The following is a 21,050-nucleotide window of genomic DNA, read 5'->3' as shown; positions in this document are numbered from 1 at the left end:
GGCTAGGCAGAATCAGAGAGGACTCAAGGAATCTCCTTGAAAAATTCCTTGTCTAATAAATATTTGTAATATAAATATTAGTTTGTTTGTATGGAAGTGTTATGAACACTGAGACGTAGTGTTGTTCTCCAGTGCTGCATAGTGTTTTGTAAGAATGCAATGAGTGATGGATGTATTTTGTACTGTACATGTGTAGAATATGTAGTAGCCAATTGTGTGGAATGCTGTTGTTCACTTCTGATTGTGATTAATCAATAAAAATCTCTAGTGGAATGATACTGACAAACTGTTGGTTTATAGCAGGTTCCAAGTATAGACAATGGATGTAATGATTTGATTCCACTGAATATGACACCACCAAAGTGCAAATTCTGAACTGATTGGTTGAAACAAAAGGACAAGGCAGATTGTACAGTAGGATTATGGGCAACTGTATGTTTAGACACTGATGTATTTTGAAAAGTATGTAATTGCATAATACAAGTGAAAAAAGGTTTCCAGGCACTTTTTGATTATGGAGGTACTGCCAAGCACAAATAAAAATTTACCTGTGCTTATGGTCCAAGATAGTTACGCCTGACATTGGTTGGACCAGGTGATAGTTTCCCAGGCCCATCAAAAATTGATGAAATTCCAAGTAACTGGAGAAGGATCAGCAACTGTCAGTTTATATAATCCAAAAGATGTTGCATACCATACAGAACTTGTATGGGCCATGAAAACAATATGTAGTAATTTCTCATTTGCTGCTTCTAATAATATGATTCTAACACTACAGGCAATGCTTCCTAAAACTAAACTTCCTGAAGGAATATCAATGAGTGAGAAGAAATTGCAATATTTAATAACTGAAGCATTGGCTCCCTGTTTTCAAAAAAAATGCTAGAAGCAGCCCACTTTTCATTCTTTACAATTAGTTATGATGAAACCATCAATGTGGAAAGTAAGAAAGAGTTATGGATAATGATTAGGTTTTGGTCTGAGAAAAAAGAACAAGTTGTCTGCAGATACCTAAATATGTATTTCTTGGGTGTGCAGATGCAGAAACATTGCATATACACATTATCAAGGCTATTGATGATGCCAACCTGTCACTGCACAAACTTTTGATGATAGGATCAGATGGTCCTAATGTTAACCAAAAACCATTACGACTTTTTAAGGAAGATTTACTGGGAATTTCCAAGAAAAGCCTTGCTGACATTGAAACATGTAAGATTCATATTATTCATAACACATATCTGAAAGCATTAAGTGAACTGGGTGAAGATGCATTTGAACTTATTGTGGCAGTTTACAGATTTTTTGATGGATGGCTTGCTCGGTGGGAAAGTTATGAATCTGTGCAAGAAAAGCTCAAATTGCCCAAGCATAGATTTATAAAACATCATCACATTTACTGACATTCCATGATGCAACATCAAGGTTAATTGAGCAGTGGGAGGGCATAACTTAAAGTATATTCCTTCAAGTAAACAAAGCATAATGTCAAGTGCTTTGTACAGAAGTATATGCTGTTTGTTGAAGATTCCTTCCATGAAAGCAGAAGTACATCAAGGCATTTCAAGTGCATAAATTTTCACAAAATATACATCATTTTTTCAAAGAGAAGAACCTCTAATACATCTCCTGTACAACAAACTATGGGACTTGCTTCTAAAGCTAGTTACTAGAATTTTAAAAGTAGATATTTTGAAGCTTGTAGGATTCGGACCAAACATGGGTTGTGCAGGGACAGTCTTTTTAGGTGGGGAAAAGTTGCATCCCCACAGTGTGACTGTGGTGCTGAAAGACAGACTATACATCATATCTTGGAAGGTTGTCCAGTAAGATCTTTTCCGGGACAACTGAGTGACTTCCTGATTATGACTGAAAGTGCTTTAAACTATATTTCTAACTTAGATTTACATTTATGATTTGTGTTCTTACTTTTTCTGCTTTCTGTTCTTGTTAACAATTAGATGTGTAGCCATACGCTAAATAAATAAATAAATTTGAAGCTTGTTTTTCAGTCTAAGTCTGTTATGCCTGGTAGTAATGTATTAAATCCAAGGAAATTATTTGACAAGACAAATATTTTGCCAATAGAGGAAATTATTTGCAATGCTAGGTGAGGTTGCCAATGAGTTGAGTAAATTATCTCAAAAAGATCAATTGCATTTTTGCAGTTGCTTACAAAAACACTGTTGTGGCTTCCACATATATGATAGAAAAAGCTCCAATTCAATGCAAACTGTTGAATCATTGACATGTCTTCAGCCAAGTAGTATTAATGAAAAAAGCACTTATAAGGACATTGTAAGCATTGCAAGAGCTCTTCCATGTGACATTGCTAAGGATACTCTGTAGGGCGAGTGGCAGCTACTTCAATTTGAGTGTGATTTGACACAACAGATGAGAGAATTGATTATTATTTGAGTCAGTATTTTAAATTGAGGGATTACAAGATATCCCAGTGTAGCCAAAATGGTGAACTCAGTATTGACCCTCTCTCATGGCAATGCTGATGTGGAACGGAGATTTTCAATTTCACACTGGGTGCTTTCTGATAGAGCATCAATATCAGAAAGAATGAGTAATTCACTTTTGATTGTTAAGGGAGGGACTAAACATGTATGATCAAAGCCCACACTTTGTACCTATTTTGAAATATCTACTGAAATTAGCTGCTTCAGCACACAGAAATTATCAAGAACAATTGGAAAATGAAAAGAAGTTAAAAGAAGAAGAAAAACAGAAAAAAAAGAGCAGAAGAGGAAGAGGAAGCACAGAAACATTTTGAAGAACATCAAAAGAAAGCTGTTCATGACAAGGAAAAGATTATGGCACTGCAGCAGAGTTTAAAGCAGAAAAAAAAAGTAGAAGAAAGTGAAATACACAAGACAGGCCAAGTTTTGTTAGAAGCAGCAAACAAAAAACTGGAGAAGAACATGAATGAAACATGGGCAGCACATGTCATACTTGTTAGTGTTAAAAGCGTTCAAAAGGAAGAGAAAGCAAAAAAAAAAAAAAAAAAAAGGAAGCTGAAAGCATCCAGAAAAATCTTAATAAAAGAACATCATCTTTCAAGACTGATTATTTACAGAAGAAGCCGAAGACTTATTAAGTATTCATGTTTACTGGAAATATTACAGTATATACAGAAAGTTTTAAAATGTATTTAACCATAACAGTAAAAAAAAAACAACTTTTACTGCTATTTTGTTTAGTTTTCCTTCCATGTTTTCATTTTGTTTTGTTACTATTACACTTACTCATTTTTTCTGTATTTCAACTCAGTTTTTCAGAGGGAAAATGGTACTCTGAGGCCTGCTCATACAAAAATTTCATAATTTAAATTCTAATTGTCTTTGTTCTTCAAATATTTCCAAAACAGTTCTGTATAACTATAATGTATTCTGAAGCTTGCTTAGCCATGCTTTGGTACAAAGTTGCTCTTTAACTGGTGGTGATGGCGTTCCAAGATCATTATGATAATCTGGTTATCCACATATATTAATCTCATATAAAACTTAATAATATGCTTCAAAAGAAAAGGAAATAAAATAAATCTATTATGTTCACTATGCAAAGCATACCCATATATTGTTTTCTCTAAATAAAACAAATTTTGATTAATAATGTCTTGCATCATTTCCATAGAATATATATAATCCCGTATCCGGGTTGAAAAAGCTTAATTAAAACTGCCAATAAAAGCAGGCTATTAAACAGTTTAAATTAAATTCTAACATCAGAAACTTTCATCTTTTTATTTTCATTTTAGCTTTAATTATCATTTGCTTGTAGCGAGGTGTAAATTTATTATTTCATCTGAAAGTAATTTTCAGATATTTTTATTTTATTATGACTGAGTTATGTAGGAATGAAGTAAATTTCAGCTACAAGAAATAACATAAGCTAATTTCCATTAATCAAGATCAAGATTTGCTTATAAATCATTATTGTACTTTGATATTAACTTAATTGTATAAAAGCAAATTTAAGAAACTTTTACATCTGATCATCTCTCTATTAATATACATTAAAGAATTGTCTGAAAATTAAAAATATAAATAATGAAATTCATACTGAATTATTTATTTACTTAGACCTAAACCAGGAGATTTAAGAAGAATTGAAATAGATAAGTGTTCAGAACCTCTTGGAATTCAAATAATTTGTGGATTGGGCGGAAACAGCGTTTTTGTTTCATCAGTTCACGACAAAAGTTTAGCGGCTCAAGCAGGTTTGCAAGTTGGCGATCAATTATTAGAAGTAAGTTTTTACATTATTTTTAGTCTACATTTTTCATTTGTTAAACGTATTTACCATTTTTACAATAATTATCATTTAACAATAAAAATATTTAAATTTTTTACAGGTATGTGGTATCAACATGCGCAATGCAAATTATTGTTTAGCAGCAAATGTTCTTCGTCAATGTGGAGATACTGTATCTATACTTGTACAGTATAACCCTGACAGTAAGTTCTTGCATTAATTTTGTAACTAATAAAGTGATTTAAATTTCAAATTCATACATTTTAAAGTTGGAAAAATTTGAAGATTTTTATTATATTAAATTGCAATTAGATAAACTTAGATAATTAACTTATTTATAATTGTATTAATATTNACATTAGTTTTTTTATATTAATTTTACATTAATTTCTTGTTGTTTTTTAGTATTAAACACAATATTTATTCTCTATAAAATGTGTTTTTATATATATATTTATTTTAGATTGTCTAGAATGAATGAATTAATTGGATTTACATTGAATCACTGTATTCAAGAATTAGTTAGTAGTGATGTCTTCAAAATTAATATGTTTGCTGGTATGATTACGATTGTATGTTGTATAATTGTGGCTGTATGCTTTTTTTCTTTTGTGTGTAATTTTAATTTTATATTCTATATCTTTTAATCCTATTTCCCTGTCCAATTTCCTTTGTTCTATTGTTTCCAAACTTCTAAGGAATCCTGACTCAATTCTTTCCCACCAGGGTGTGGGACATGAACAATAGGATACAGCAAAGCTGGAAGGCAAAAACCCCACTTCAGGAGAACATTCTTTGACCAGACATGGAGAGAGAAAGACATATACCATCAAGGTTTAGGAGTTTTGAGATTGACAAGCGCTGGTGAATGAGGCCTTAGAGTGGGAGATCTATGAGAAAATTAAACAACCAGAACTGGAGGTAAATCCTTTGGAGAGTTATTATTCTGGAGAGAAAAAGGAGAAAAGAACACATGAGTAGCTTGGAAGTTGGAATGAGAATTCAAACCGAGATGTTCGTCAAGAAATTGGGTGGCCTCTGTCTTATCAATCCCACACTTCCTCTTCTATCTATCTATCTACTAATTAGTTTTTAAGTTAGGTTAAGAATTTGTTTGTGATCATAGGATAAGTTGTATAGTATATAATTAGCATTGGGTTGGAATTTGTGATGGAATTAATTACGTGAATTGTTGTTGTATTGTTAACACAGAAGGACCTGGAAAGTCCACAAGGAGTGAGAACCTATAAATAATCTGTTTTATCACAAAATTAAAGTTGTTTTGTTGGCTATCATGCTTCAGTATAATTCCTTTTGCATTGAACCTCTCGCATAGTAATCATTATTTTTTGAATGTGGATAACATGATTACAAAATTTGTAAAGTTATCACGATTGTTTAAAATTTTATTGTGCAGTTTTATTTTTAATTATATTATCATTATTTTTTTAATTTAGTATAATTTTTGCATAAAAAATTGAAAATCTAATAGAGAAAATTATCTTTTTTTAAGCTTAATTATACAGTCCTTTTACATATTTCTGTAGTATTTAAGAAAATCTTAGTCATTAAATTTTGATTTTATGTCATGAATTAAACTCTTTGAAATGATTTTATTATATTAAGAATTATTTATTTTCAGTTAGAAAAAGAAATCCATTCTGCTTTGAAAGAAAATAAGCTACAAGATGAACCAAGTACAGTAAAAAATGTATTACAATTACATCAAAATATGGATATATATCAAAATATTATTCTTTGTGGAAGTAGTGGATCTGGAAAAAGTGTAATTTGGAAGACATTAAGATTAGCTTTAAATCAATTAGCTGTTTTAAACATTAGTGGTTTTTATTTTATTAAGGTAAGATTTAAAAGTTAATACAGTAAATAAAATATATAAAAATATTATTATTAATCTAAGATTATGCATTCCTTTTAAATTTTCATGCAAATAAACTATATTAAGACTACCTTAATTTCTCTTATTTGTTATTAAACAATATAAACTAAATTAATATGTACTGTATATAAGGCTGTGGAATTAAAATTTATTAATGGCTGAAAAATTCTTATTTGTATCTTTGTTAAAAATACAAACTTAAGTATTGTATATTCTGGTCAAAGATTTTCAGGGTTTTAATGTTGTTTATGATATAAACAATAAATCTTACATGAAATGAAAGATTAACGCAACACATTTTTATCTCAGACATCATAAGTGCTCAATGTGGACACCCTTTGCAACATAACACATATCTAGCCTTTAGTTACAGTTCTGTCACACTCTGGTCACTAGAGAATTGTTTATTGGCTGCACTCTTTGGTATAGCTTAAGAAACATGAAAAGGAAAGAAGAATAAAAGTTTTAGGAAAGGTTCAGGTTGAAGGTGAAATAAAGCGAGATAGGACAGAATGAAAGTTAAGATATTCGATGCAACCTCATGGTCACCGCAACGCTTATTTACAACCAATGAAAGAAAATAATTACAAAGAAAACATATGTACAAAATTTGAATACAGTATTTACACTGAAGAGTTACATGCCGAGTGTTGAGCTTTCAATTATTGTAGCAATACACTGTATGAATAATGCAATAAATTTAGCAGATACAAAGAAGCTATATTCTAAATTAAAAACTACGGTTACAAATTTAAACTCGTACAAGTATAGATTTTACAAAAATGTAGTTTTACACTTTTGGAGTGTATACATCAATTTACCTTGATCACACTCTGGTCAGCATGTCTGGTATGATAGATTCAACAGCTATGACAATTCTACATCTTACCTAGGTGGGATGGTTGTGGTAAAAGATCACATGTATATGCCATTTCTCCAAGGAGACATTAGTCTTATTTGTCATTTTTCATTGTGCAGACTTTGTTGATTATTTTTTCTTTTCCTTCCTTTTTTTCTTTAACAAATGAAACTACTTGTATATAGTAATAGAATAATGCTTTATTTGTTACTGAACAAAGTGAAAATAGACTAAATCAAAGTTTAATAATATAAAATTAAATAGAAGTGAACTAAAATATAACCAAAATGTTTTACTGTTATTGAAATAAAGCAAAATATAAAAAAAGATGTATTCAGTTTCATTATATTTTGTTTATTGTCTTTCCTAGTAAGTTTCACCCATCTTATAGTTTAATATAATTTATTTCACTGTACTTCATATGTGAGAACTGTAAGACAATTTTTAGGCACACAGATTTTAATTTTATAGATCAGTAAATGTATAAGATGCCAATGTAAATCATGATATTATGTTACATAAACATGTTAAACTTTATTTTAAGCAGGAATGGAATTTATGTTGTTATAGTATTGAAATAAAATGAAATAAAAAGAATTCACTAAACAAGAGAATCTCACTGTTACTCACTTTCCCATATATCAGGGATAGCAAATCTTTTTGAGTCTATATGCCATATAGTAAGCATACATATCTTTAAAATGTATGCCAAAGTTTTTAGACTTCATATACTGATATTTAAAGAAATGAAAAATTAATTAGAAAAATGTAAAGAAGTTGATTGAAAAACAGATTATAAACCAAAATTGTATGATACGTTGTGTGCCAGATGATTTCTCCCGATGTGCCACTAGTTTGCAACTCCTCTCTTACATGAATGGAAAAATTACACAAATAAAAGAAATTTAAAGAAAAACTAGGTGATTTTTTGACAAATTAAAAACAACTTAAAAAGATATACAAAGTGCATTCAAGTTCTAAGGTCTCTTATTTTATTTCTAAAAAATGAAAAATTTACAGTCATGAAACATTTATCATTTTTCAACCTGAAACATTGTACATTTTCTTGACAAACACCTATTATTTGCTCAATAAACACCTATATGATTATCTCTGAGCTTTAGAGTCAACTGTCAGGTCATCCTTTAGGATGATATTTTTGTCATTTTCAAGTTATCATGGACAATATTGTGAACAGAACCCATTCAAATTTCAGTTTTACTTGTAATTTCTTCAATGGTTATATGCTGTTCGTTCACAACTACTGCTTTTCCTTAAACTGGCTGGTTTAAGGCCTTGGCTGTTTCAGAATGTTTTCACATTCAGATTGCTTTTTTTCTGAAACTTTCTTATCCAAAAGTGTATTTTTCACATCCATAGCCCTATCTCTATATGTCTGTCTCTGTCATCTGTTCAGGATTTGAATACTTTTTTGGCCATGTGATGTTTGGTATTTAATAGACCTTCATTACTGCAATAGTTTTTTTTTTTTTTGTTGTTGTTGTTAATTGTCCTTGAGAAATAAAATAGGAGACCTTAGAATTTGAGTGCATTTCATATAAATTATCATAGATGATGATGAATTAAACACATATCTGAAGTATATGTAGTATATAATATATCTGAAAGAAGTTAATAAAAGTAAAAAAAAAGTATAATATTTACTAATGAAACAGAGTGGACAATTTAGATGTTAAGAAATACACATTCACTAATTTTTGATATTTATAAATGAATTATAAAGAAGTAAAATTTTTATTTCAGGAATATATTTTAAACCCTAAAATATTAACTGTAAAGAAATTATTTGGTGAACTCGATTTTGTAACAGGAATATGGAAGGATGGATTAATATCTTCATTGCTACGATCATGCTTAGATACAAAAGCTGAAGAAAAATGGATAATTTTTGATGCTCCTATAGATTCATCATGGATTGAATGTATGAATTCAGTAGTGGATAAGAACAAAGTTCTGACATTAATTAATGGTGAACATATTCCTTTGTCTCCACAGGTATTTAATGAAAATTTTATGAAGTGTTCTTTTTTTTATTTATTATGAAATATATATTGTATATATATTAATCTTAAAAAGTTCAAAAACTATTAATACAAATTATGAAATTGTGACCGGTGGGTCAACACCTCTTGATCTCTGTCAGGACTGACACCAGTGTAACCTTTGTCAGATTGAGAGGGTTATGTAGATTATGCGAGCAGTCACATGTGCAGTTGATTGGGCGGATGGAGTGAGAGACAGCGACCTGGAAGTGACTTACGCAGAGACTAGATTAACGTAACAACCATTTAATTGGTAACGATAGGCAATACATGTCTTACAATATGTCGATAGTTTTGATAGTAGGGTTTAAATGAATGAGAGAGAGAATTTACAATTGTTTGTGTGGTGATAAATACCTGGAGTAGAGGATGTCCTTGGCGTTAATTAGATGTTGAAAAAAACTGGTGGTGATTATCTCTTCTTTGTTGTTGCTCGTCAAGAAAAGTTATCCACGTCTTGATGATGCAATGTTCTGCAATATCCTTGGGCACTGATATCCTGATGGGTAGTCATAGTCACTTTTAGAAGGAATGTCGGAATGATCGTACTACTCGAGGAATGAGCGACGACTTGATCAATTTTTCAGTTTCTTGTTATCTTAAACTGATGAACTTAAGACAATAGGTCAGAAGGTTATGGGAAAGCGTCACTTTCGCTGCTGAGAACTCACTGAACAATTAGCTCCCAGGTGTGAAAGTTGACAGTTATCCGACAAAATGGTATTATTAGGAAGTTATATTATGAGTTAAGCACGTAAACAGATTACGTAGTGCTGAGTCTCACAAAATCAACAAAATATTTTTTGATAAATTATTTTTAATAAGTTTTAGTATTAGAATGTATCAATCAGAATCAATTGAAATAATTTAGGATCAATTAAATTCATTTAACATCATGTTATTATGTATGATATTAAATGATTTTAATTGTTTTTCAGTAATTTTTTATTTTTGGAATATTTTCATGATAAGAGGGTCGACACCTCTTTGATGCCTCATCAGGACTAATACTTCTGTGTCTCATTTGACACAGAAGTCAAAACAGCATGTTGGTTCATTTTTTTAAAGTAGGTCATGTGAGCGGTTGCGTACACAAACAATCAGGTCCAGATGGAGACAGAGACAGTGAGTTGTAAGAGACTGACTCGCACACTAAGTTAACAACTGAATAACTGTTTATTTGTAAAAAGAGAATACATAGTATACATTTCCATTAACGGGTTATAATATAATGAAATAAACTAGGTATAGATGCTGTCACTTTTCGTGAGAGAGAGAGAGAGTTCAAATTCAAGCGGGGATAAATACCTTGTAGAGGATGGAGATCTGATGCTTGCTGGTTGGGTTGAAAGGAAGAAAGTTCTAGATGATAGTTCTTAGTTCAGAGGTCAACAGTTGATAGTATGGCTGCAGGCAAGAAGAATGATGTACCCATAGAGATACTTAAAACGATGTATCTGATGATATAATAGAATGAGGTATCCACTGAGATAACAGAATGATATATCCAAACATATAATAAACAATGTATCCAAATGTATCCAAAATTTGAAGCACAGGGAAAACAAGTGGTCCAGTTGAGGGACTGGTAACAACTGCTAATACTTGGTTGGATAGCTAGTTGTTATATGGAAATGACGAAATCGGGACAGCATGTCAAAAGGTTGCTTGAAAGCATCTTTATTGATGCTGAGAACTTAACAGAAGATATATTCCCAGATGTGAAAGTTGACAAAGTTGATGTTACAACATTAAATTGTTTATGTTGAAGTCCAGATTCTCACATTTTTATTTCAAAGATAAAAGCTTTGAAACATAGTATTACACTACATATGAGAAGCACTACAGAGGATCAATTGCTATCATCTATTGAACACATTGTTCATTGTCTTCAGGCTTTACACCTTCAGAATGGGGACCATATCAAACAGTATTCTTTGCATCATTAAAACATCTGTATAGCATGTGTACAAATAAAATGTTTGTTGTTTACAGTGTTAAATATGCCACTTAAAGATTCATTGGTTGTGAGTTTTGATATTTTTTTTGTATAGAAATGTCTTTTGTATGTCCTGAAATATTACCATATCAAATTTGGTTGCATTTGGCCTGATAAATATCTCTCTAGACAATGTACCTTAATTATAATTGCCCATATTTCTTTATGTTCTAATAAATCATTGTGTTCTAGATCAAATCTAGTTTGTTAAGAATATTTGTATAATAAAATTAACAAAGATTAATTTTATGTTTTTATATTTTTATATCCAGTCAAATAATTGACTATATTATCTCTAATATTTTTGTAACATTATTGTAGTAAATATGAATACATCTGTATGATATTATTTAAGATATATCTCGTTTTGCAAGATTAAACCATTTTTGTAAATAATTATTAACAATAATTCTGAGAAATTTTTTATTTATTCTTAGTTCTTTTAATTGAAATTTGATTTATTACCATTGGGATAGAATCCTATTTTCATATGATATAAGTAGTAAGAATGAGAAATTATGTTTATAATTATGTTTTTATTTAGCATAGAATATGACAGCCATGATAATATATAGGTGCCCTATTTGAAATTATAGATTACAGCCACTCCTCACTGAACAACTGTGTGTTCCCATGACTAGGTTGTTAACTGAATTGGTTGATAAATGAGAGCTTAATTGTTTTTTTTATTCTGGATGGAGAAAAAATTTAAAAGAAACTCAACTTGATAACTTTATTTTAATTTGCATCTCTTACATATTACAAAACAAAAATATAATCAGCAAAAATTTTAAAAATGATGTACCAAAAAAATTAAAATTTATTCAAAAAAATAAGACATTCAAATTAATATTTTAGTCATTGAATACTGCATATTGGATACACAATAAAGTACAAATTTATAAATAAATGTAATTTTGGAGATTGTGAAAGTTTCATATAGCTAATGCTGATGAACTGCAGGAATGAGACTGACTAAGTAAGGGGATTTGTTGTGATGGAGAACTGTTCATAAGTCTGAGTGGTTGTTAAACATGTAGGTTTTCAAGTGAAGAGTGGCTGTATGTAGTCTATTCCACAAGGTCTTACACCTTGTTCACTTACACTTTATAATGCATTTTTTAAGTTTTGATTTAAATGTTTTTCTTTTAACCACTTCTCAGTCTTTGTTACATTCCAAACATCCATATGCAGTGATTGCTTTTTTTTTGCTTTGATGTGTCATACATTTGGTATGAAAAATGGTGTAGAAATTTTTATTTTAACATCTTTGATGCATTCACTGTTGTTTGTTTATTTTACTATTTCTGTGATAGATAGCATTATGTTACAGAAATTATTTAATCATTTTTAGCAGAATAATTTAATTTTGTTTAGAATCTGAAAGCATTTATGTAACTTGTTTCTGATAGTTTTTTTTTTAAACTAATTAGTTTGTGAGAAGTTATAATTTTATAAATTGTTGATGGATATCAATGATATTGACTATTTTAGACAAATAAGAAGGTTACTGTTTAGATAAACTAAGAGTTATTGTTTAGATAACTTATTATAAAAAGTTATTTTAGACAAATTAGACTTACTAACATTATTATAAATTATTTTCTAAGCATACTAAAAAAAGAAAATTATTTATTTATTACATTGATGTTTGGAAATGTTATTAGGCAGTGGATTTCCATTCCTCATTACACAACAAGCCCAAATAAATGAATAAAATTACAATGAAGCAAAGAAAAAAAAACGGATAAAAGCTATAATATAATACATAAAATACATGTATGGCAGAATGATATATAAAAAGAGTAACTGTAGAAAGTAAAAAAGTGAATAATAATTTAGAAGAAAATAATAAATAAATAAAAACAAATATGTATTTAAAACTTATGTAAAAATGTTGATACATTCACTTATAATAAGATAATTTTATTATTTATTAGATGTATTATTAAAATGATTTTATTCTTAGAAAAAATATNTTTAAAACTTATGTAAAAATGTTGATACATTCACTTATAATAAGATAATTTTATTATTTATTAGATGTATTATTAAAATGATTTTATTCTTAGAAAAAATATGTATAGGAGATAACTTTTTTGCATATTTTTTATAAAAATTAATTGTGAGGACCCAAACGGGGTCTGAAAGGAGGCAATTAACGACTTTTTGAATGACTCAAGTTTCGTAGCGCGAAAGAGCGAACTTAAATATCAGATTTAAACAATGAACCTTTTGTCTTGTTAAAAGATTTTAAACAATAGATAGAGTAAAGTCGAGGAAAACGAATTGGAGAGGAGTCGTGTTCTGACACGATGTTGGCCTCTCCCGCTCAGGGCCGGATTAACCCACTTTGGGGCCCTAGACATTTTTTCTTCCGGGTCCCCTCTCGGCTCTTTCAATTAATAAAATCTTGTTACTATTATTTCTATTAAATTGCATATGGACAGCTGCTTTATAAAAAATAAAAGCAAAATTATTTAACAATATTTCACAGGATTTAAGAACACATATAGTTAATATTATTCTTATCACTATAAAGAATATTCTAAATTATTGGGAGTTTTACTTTCAATAAGAAGAAACATAAGAATACGAGGGTTGTTCAAAAAGTTCCCGAACTTTATTTATTAAAAAAAAAAATACTTCACATACAATTTATTTGTTGGGTCCCTTTCAAAGTAGTCTCCTCCGCAGCATATACACTTCCACTTTTTGAAACAGTCCTGGAACGCTTTTTCCGTAATACTCATAAGCTCCTCCGTCGTTTTTTTCTATCTCTGGAATGGTGGCAAATGTTTTTCCTTTGAGCGCGTTTTTAGTTTGTTGGAGAACAGGGAAAAGTCGCATGAGACCAGGTCGGGTGGGGAAGCACACAGCGGTCTTGTTTTTGGCCAAAAGCTCATGTGTTCTGAGGGACAAATGAGCCGGCGCGTTGTCGTGGTGAAAGAACCACTCGCCGCTCCTCCAAAGTTCGGGCTGTTTTCTCCTGATTTTGTCTCTTAGGCGATTCATAACACCAGGTAGTACTCCGTGTTGACTGTCTGGCCTGTAGGTAGGTATTCGTGATGCACAACCCCCTTTGCATCGAAAAAAAACAGTCAACATCACCTTAACATTTGAGCGAACTTGTCGAGCTTTTTGGGGCGGGAGGCTGTTTCACCCACCCGTGAAGGATTTTCCGAGTTTCACAAAGAATTTCACAGAACAACGCTGTTCTTTCAAAGAGCTGATTTCTGCGGATTCGATTTTTCGCCGAACCCCACAAACACCACTTCACATAAACGGCCGTAACTAATCACCAAAACAAGATATCAACAAACGGGTTGATGGAGGTTACTTGGGAGGTTTCCGTGGACACAACGCCTCCAAGCGAATTAAAAAATAACCAACTGGAGGCGTTCAAAAAGTTCCCGAACTTTTTGAACAACCCACGTACATTTTCTTTTGATTTTAGAATTCACAATAACCATATAAAAAGCAATATATTTTTGTTTGTTTATTATATACTGTTGTCCAACAGAAAAGTAAACTATCTTATTTACAAATCTTTTCAAAGTAGACAGTTTGACCGGGCCCTTCTAAAAACCGGGCCCTAGACATTTGTCTCATTTGTCTATGCGATGATCTGGCCCTGCTCCTGCTCCCTCTGTTGGGTTTTGAGTTGTCACTACGTGACGAGGAGAGACCAATGGAGTGGTGACGGCAGTGGAAAAATCGATAAAACTGCATTTTCGGGAACTTTACAAGGTCTTGGGTTTTGGTGCTTAGTGCTCCCTTGCTGGGATTTAGTGCTCGTGCCAGAGATACAACGTAGGATGCTCAAGGAGCTGGTTTCGCCAACCCGTCACGTCCAGAATCATCGAGGTTCGATTTGTCCATCGAGGACATCTCTACACGTGCTGTGCATGCCCTGGTACCGACGTTCTCTGTGTCCAGCGTGCTGAAAATATCCAAGGACCGATCGAACAGTCGAACTTTTCCATTTTTACTGGAGCTGTTATAGTAACCCATCGTTGGATAGGCTTCTGCCTGACATATTGAATTATTGTAAGAACAATTTACGTATTTTATTAAACAGTTTTATATGTTAAACCTGTCTCGGTGAGTCATTCTGCGCCCACAAGACAGTAATGACTGCTCGGCTGTCGAAAACACCCCCCCAATAGGCTGACCTCACATAATTATATATCAAATATCAATGATAAAAAATTGACACTTTTGGATAGTCATCCTGAAAACAAAATGAAATTTAAAATGATTTAATTTTCTTAAAAATTATTTGAATATCAATGTATTTTAGTATTTCTAGTTTTTGACTTTATTATTTGTATAAGTAAAATAGATTTTGATTCTGTTACTTGGCTTGTTTTATTATTCTCGTACAGTGGTGCTTATACTTAAAATTTAATTTATTCCAGGAGGCTGTTTAAAGTCTGAATCAATTTTCTTCATAAGAAATAATGGAAAGTGAATTAATCTATTTCTAGACCCAGAACAATACTTATTTTGATGTATTTAAAACAGTAAATACACATAATTAAAGGTACAAGTAACAACTAAATGCCCTAAATAATCAACTAAAAAATGAAAACAATAAATAAAATACATAAATACTGTATAATAAAATGAAAATTGCATTTACCATTGACTTCAGCATCTTAAACATTGCTGTTAGATTTTCCACACATACTGCTTTCATGCTTTGCAATAAGTTTTTCTTTTATGTTAATCATTGATATTACAATTTCACTCTTAGACTTTGTTCCCTCCACACATTTCTTGGATGCCATGGTGAAAAAGTAAAAGTTATATTGAGTTGAACAGAAAGTTTTTCAAATTTTTAACAGCTGTTGTTACTTAATATAGATGTATGATTTAATTATAACAGTTGTGAAATTTAACATATTATTGCTAATGTGAGATGGTATTAGTAGCATAGCGTAGTGGGGGCGGCAGGGGTGGCCCGCCTCGGGCGTCACTTTTTAAGGGGTGGCAAAATTACGTTTTAGGGGGCAGAAAAATTTCACAATAAATAATAATAATATCTTGTAAGAATTTGAACCATTTTATTTCATATTTTTGTGCACCTACGATTCGGATCGATTGAAATGAGCACGGAATAGTGTTACCATCCGGACACTCTAGGAATCGATTCATAGTCCATGCGCTACCTGTTGATTTTTTTTTTTTTTTGCTTATATGATTTATTTGTAAATATATATACCTCCAATATCCAATAGATCTAGGTCACTTACGTTACTCCTACCCAAGTCTCCCTAGTCACTAACTGATTTAGAACCGGCATGCACTGCGCATTATTCTTCACATTGCAAAATGACATTATGCATGTGTTAGGAACTTCTGTTCGAACAAACCTGACTTGCCGTCAGTATTGGCGATTTTAAAAAGGTGGCAACACTAGTACAGAATTTTTCATTACTTATTCTGTAACGAAACTGAATTTTAGTCTTTTAAATTGAGATACCTAAATGAGGGGGGGGGCGAAATTTTCCTCTGCTTCGGGCGGCTGACACCCACGCTATGCCACTGGATGGTATTTTTTATTTAGAAGTTTATTTTAAACTTTTTACTTCACGTTTTGTTTGAATAAAATCAAGTTGAAATATCTTCAGATGAATTCTTTTTATCTGATTCAGGTATATTATGATTTATAAGTTTCAGAAATGATATAACACCATACAAACAGGAAAAAATTTTGTAATGTTTATGGGAAAAAATGCTTCTAAACTTCAAACATGCCAAATGTGATTTATTTGAAGCTTCCTGCCATTTAATTGTTATGTTTATTATATCATATTATTTGATAAAATAATGATATGAAAACAATTAAAAATCAGATTAAGAGAACATATTTGCGCTGTAAAATATAATTATTTTAATTCAGCTGTCACTGTCCATTGTATCAATACTAAACAGATTTTAATAATCTTACTAAACAGTGATCAAATTTTATTGGGCTGCAATTTGAAAGCATTGTAGATCTATAAATTCCCAATGTCATCCATCCATCTCTCTGTAGGTCCTTCCTTAATCTTGAAAATGGAGATAGATAGTTGAAAGTCAAGATGGATATAGAAAGCTTAGGGGCAGGAGGCCCCAATTAACTATATATGAACTTCTGGTTTGCACCAGAATTGATGTTATTTCAATTCAAAAATTTCCCCTAAAAGGAGTTAGATAGATGATCAACATGACTGTTTTGCTAGTAGGAAAAGTACAATGTACAGGGACAAGATATTACTAATTTGAGATGGAGAGCATATATTTTAAATTAAATAAATTAAAAATATGATTAAAAATTGCAGCCTTGCATTTTGATGATGTCATAATAAATAATTGCTTGTAATGAAAATAATTTAATTGTTGATTAATGAACAATAATTTAAATGTTTCTGATCAGTTGACTATTCAATAACATGTGGAACCTCAGCAGACTGACTGTGGATCTCTTCAACTTTTCAATTATTTTCAAAAGTGAAGTATTTTTAGGCTAATAGGATGATAAGATGGAATATTTGGTTCAGTATCAATTTTTGTCACTTTGCTTCTTTCACGCAACAACCAAGGATGTCTTCAGCTAATATCTGTTTTTAAATAAAAATTAACAAATTAATATTTTTTTTTTATAAATAACCTTGATTAAATAGGTTTTAAAAAAATTTTGTTTAATAAACTCAGTATAAAACAAGAACAATTTATCAGAAATTTTGTCTGGAACTCCACTTATGTGTATTCACTTTTTTATAATTTAATCTAGCTTAAATTTTATAAATAATAATTAGACTATATTTTATTACATGCTTTAAATTTTGATAATACCGGGAGTATAATTGTAAATTAGAAAGTGCCAGCATGCTAACTGGCACCCTGAGTTTTAGTCACCACTATCTGTGGAGTTTGTATGGGCAAAGTGAAGTTTTGTGGTGGAAAATCTGCAAAATGGCTTAAATATGCCAAGAATGACTTACATATTCATAATCAGCACGAAAAATTCTTCGAGAAATAATTTTCTCATGGTTTTGATGGGTACTGAACTGTACATGATCTAAAGGCCATCCTGGATGTTTACAAAATACAAGGACTTTGTCCTGCTTAAAAAATAACTACCAGGAAGCCACCTTAATACACCCTGGCATGACTACAGTGCTGGATAATACTACATATTTGTTGGATTTTCAAATAAAATATTAATTATAAGTATTATAAATTTTCAATAAAATTTTAATTTTAATTTAATTAAATATATACAGTACATTTTTAGTTTTGGATGATTTTGTTTAAAAATCAAGTTACACATTTAACTTTTAAATCTTAATAATTTAATAAACAATTAATATGCTTTATTAATTCTTAAAATTATTAAATAATATAAAATATTAAGTAGTATTATTAATTTTTCAGGTATATTTATTGTTTGAAGTTGATAATTTGGAATATGCAAGTCCTTCAATAGTTTCTCAATGTGGTATTGTTTATACTGAATGTAATAATGTCAGCTGGAGAACCTATGTAAATTCATGGCTTGAACAATATGAGAATAATGAAATAATTAATGAACTAAATCAAATGTTTGAAAGTTTTTTATTGACTATTTTAAATTTTAAAAAAGAACATTGCAAAGAATTAGTGCCAATTACTGAATTAAATGGAGTTATTTCACTGTGTAAATTACTTGATTGTTTAATTTCAAAATATATGGAGGTAGGTTATATTTTATCAATGTAGTTTATTTTAAGTAATTATTAAAACAATAAACCTTTATACAAGTATCCTTTTCCTAACATAGTTTTGCTTAATATGCAAAATTAATTGTGGCAATTCCTTTGTTTATATGGCAGAAGTTTTAATTTATGCAGCTTTATCAGCTGTCTTTACTTAACATAGATACCATATTTTGATTAACATGATTTTGATATGCATGATAGGAATGAGGGATTAATTAACCACATTAATCAAGGGAAACCTGTTTATTGTTCATATAAAAATTTTTCTGCTGAAATTTGCTCTTGGATATGACTGTGTTTTTACAAATATTGTTTAAAAAAATCACAGATAATTTTGGTGTCATTACATTATAACATTATTTTGTGTTCTTAAATTTGTCAAAGTTTTAATAGTTCTATTTTTAGATAGTACTCTTTTTATCAAACATTGATAGATTGATTCCAATATTTCTCCTTTCCATAATGAAAAAGAGGTTTTAAGAATCTCAAAGAATTTTGAAGAAGCAAAAAAAAAAAAATAATAATAATAATAATAATAACAGAGAAAATGAATCATGTTGGTAATATTGGTAATAATTTTGCTTGATAAGCTTGTATAGTTAATGAAAGATGTATGGTTATCATTCATCCTTTATTTAAGAGGACAGTTCTTTATTTTACTGCTTTCATCAATAGATTTTTTTTTTTTTCTAAAATAGCTATTTTATGCTTTATTTTGTAAATTGAAATTTGTGTATTAAAAGTTAAGTCACCAGTGAAAAGATCAAAGAATGGCTACATAATGATGAGTGTGTGCCTGTAGATGGGTTGAAATTTTAAAATATTTTACAGATAAACATGTATATTTTAAAAATTGATGAATTTTGCTTGTTTCCTTGGATCTAATTCCCTACCAAATAAGTATTTTCATTAGTAAACAATATATGGACTAATGGAATTAAAAATCAAAATATTGGAAGCATACATTTATACCAAATACAACTTTGACATTAATTGTATACAGTTTTATGAATTTTTAAAACACAAACCTGATTTATTCTTGTAAAAAGTATCAAAATTAAAATTTTTTAAACTAATAATATGATTTTTTATAATGCTATCTAAATGCTTATATTTTATAATAAATGTTACAAAGCTTTTTAGTTTTAGTGGAACAAATAAATACAACCTAGTTTTTTATGAAACAATTTTTGATTTGTCCTTTATTTTCTGAAAAAAAAATATGGTTACTGTACCATATAGCATAGCTGGTAATGTTGCCTGCCTAGCTTGCAATAGTTGTAGTTTTGAGTGCCATATCAAATTTTAATCTAAATTAATTAATTACTAACTACTAATTGTTAAATTTAGAGCAGAATGTCCGTTTTTTTTCAAAATTAAATTAAATTATCTATTTACTTTAATATCAACTGTTACGATTCTATAGATATTTATAAATTTATTTATATATTCAAAATATCTCTTTTGAAACAGATTAATTTTTTTAAAGTTGCATGTTTTTTAACTTAGTATTCTTCATATCATATACTTTTAATCAACAAATTTCACTTTCGAGTGGAATCAGGTGGATTTTAAAAACATTTGGGAAGTCACTTATTTACATGTTTACTGGAAACTGAAGAGGTTCAGTAGTCTACTTGTATAGTTTTAATTATATAAACTGCAATCTGCATTGAATTTGATCAATATGTGTAACAGATAAGAAACACCTGAAAATTTTAATTAAATAAATATGAGAAAATACATCAGATTTAAACTTGGATATATACACAAGAAATAAGAGAATCTTTTACTATGCAGCTATCAAACTGACTTTGTTATTATTGGAAATAAAAATACTTTTTCTATTAAAGTAATTGTTATATTATTAGATTATTTAATATTTCGTATTAACTTTATAATAATAATTTTCTAAATCATGTAAATATTATATTTTTACATATATTATTTTCCAGAGAAATATTTCAAATAATCCACCTGCTTTACTTTTAAAACTGTTGTTCTTTTTTTCTGTAACTTGGTCAATTTGTGCCTCTGTAGATGACTTTGGACGTAATAAAATAGATAATTTAATTAGACAACTTGAGAGTTCATATCCTACTGAAAATACAGTATATGATTATTATGTTGATACTCTTAACATTGTATGGATATCTTGGTCTGAAAAATTACAACAAAACTGGAAATATGATTCTAGGTATTTTTTAAATTTTTTTCA

General features: G+C 29.8%; 1 protein-coding gene and 1 pseudogene across 1 annotated transcript in view; both read left to right on the top strand.

The window, feature by feature from the left end:
- The window catches only part of LOC111617128, a gene marked incomplete at its 3' end in the record, with an annotated part of 27,398 nt that extends 6,369 nt beyond the window's left edge, over positions 1–21,029 (top strand). The window contains exons 3-8 of the mRNA XM_023358462.1: positions 4,092–4,257; positions 4,364–4,470; positions 6,031–6,124; positions 8,823–9,038; positions 18,510–18,591; positions 20,873–21,029. Of these exons, the coding sequence (XP_023214230.1) occupies positions 4,092–4,257; positions 4,364–4,470; positions 6,031–6,124; positions 8,823–9,038; positions 18,510–18,591; positions 20,873–21,029 (822 nt within the window). The remainder of the gene's footprint in view (positions 1–4,091; positions 4,258–4,363; positions 4,471–6,030; positions 6,125–8,822; positions 9,039–18,509; positions 18,592–20,872) is intronic.
- LOC111617129 lies at positions 179–3,731 on the top strand (annotated as a pseudogene).
- Positions 21,030–21,050: the final 21 nt, after the last annotated feature.

The sequence above is a fragment of the Centruroides sculpturatus genome, unplaced genomic scaffold, assembly GCF_000671375.1.
Source record: "Centruroides sculpturatus isolate CEXI.00-Female unplaced genomic scaffold, Cexi_2.0 scaffold2417, whole genome shotgun sequence".
Classification (NCBI taxonomy): Eukaryota; Metazoa; Arthropoda; class Arachnida; order Scorpiones; family Buthidae; genus Centruroides; species Centruroides sculpturatus.
Note: the sequence above shows the minus strand (reverse complement) of the source record. Positions and strands in the feature narration are given on the sequence as shown.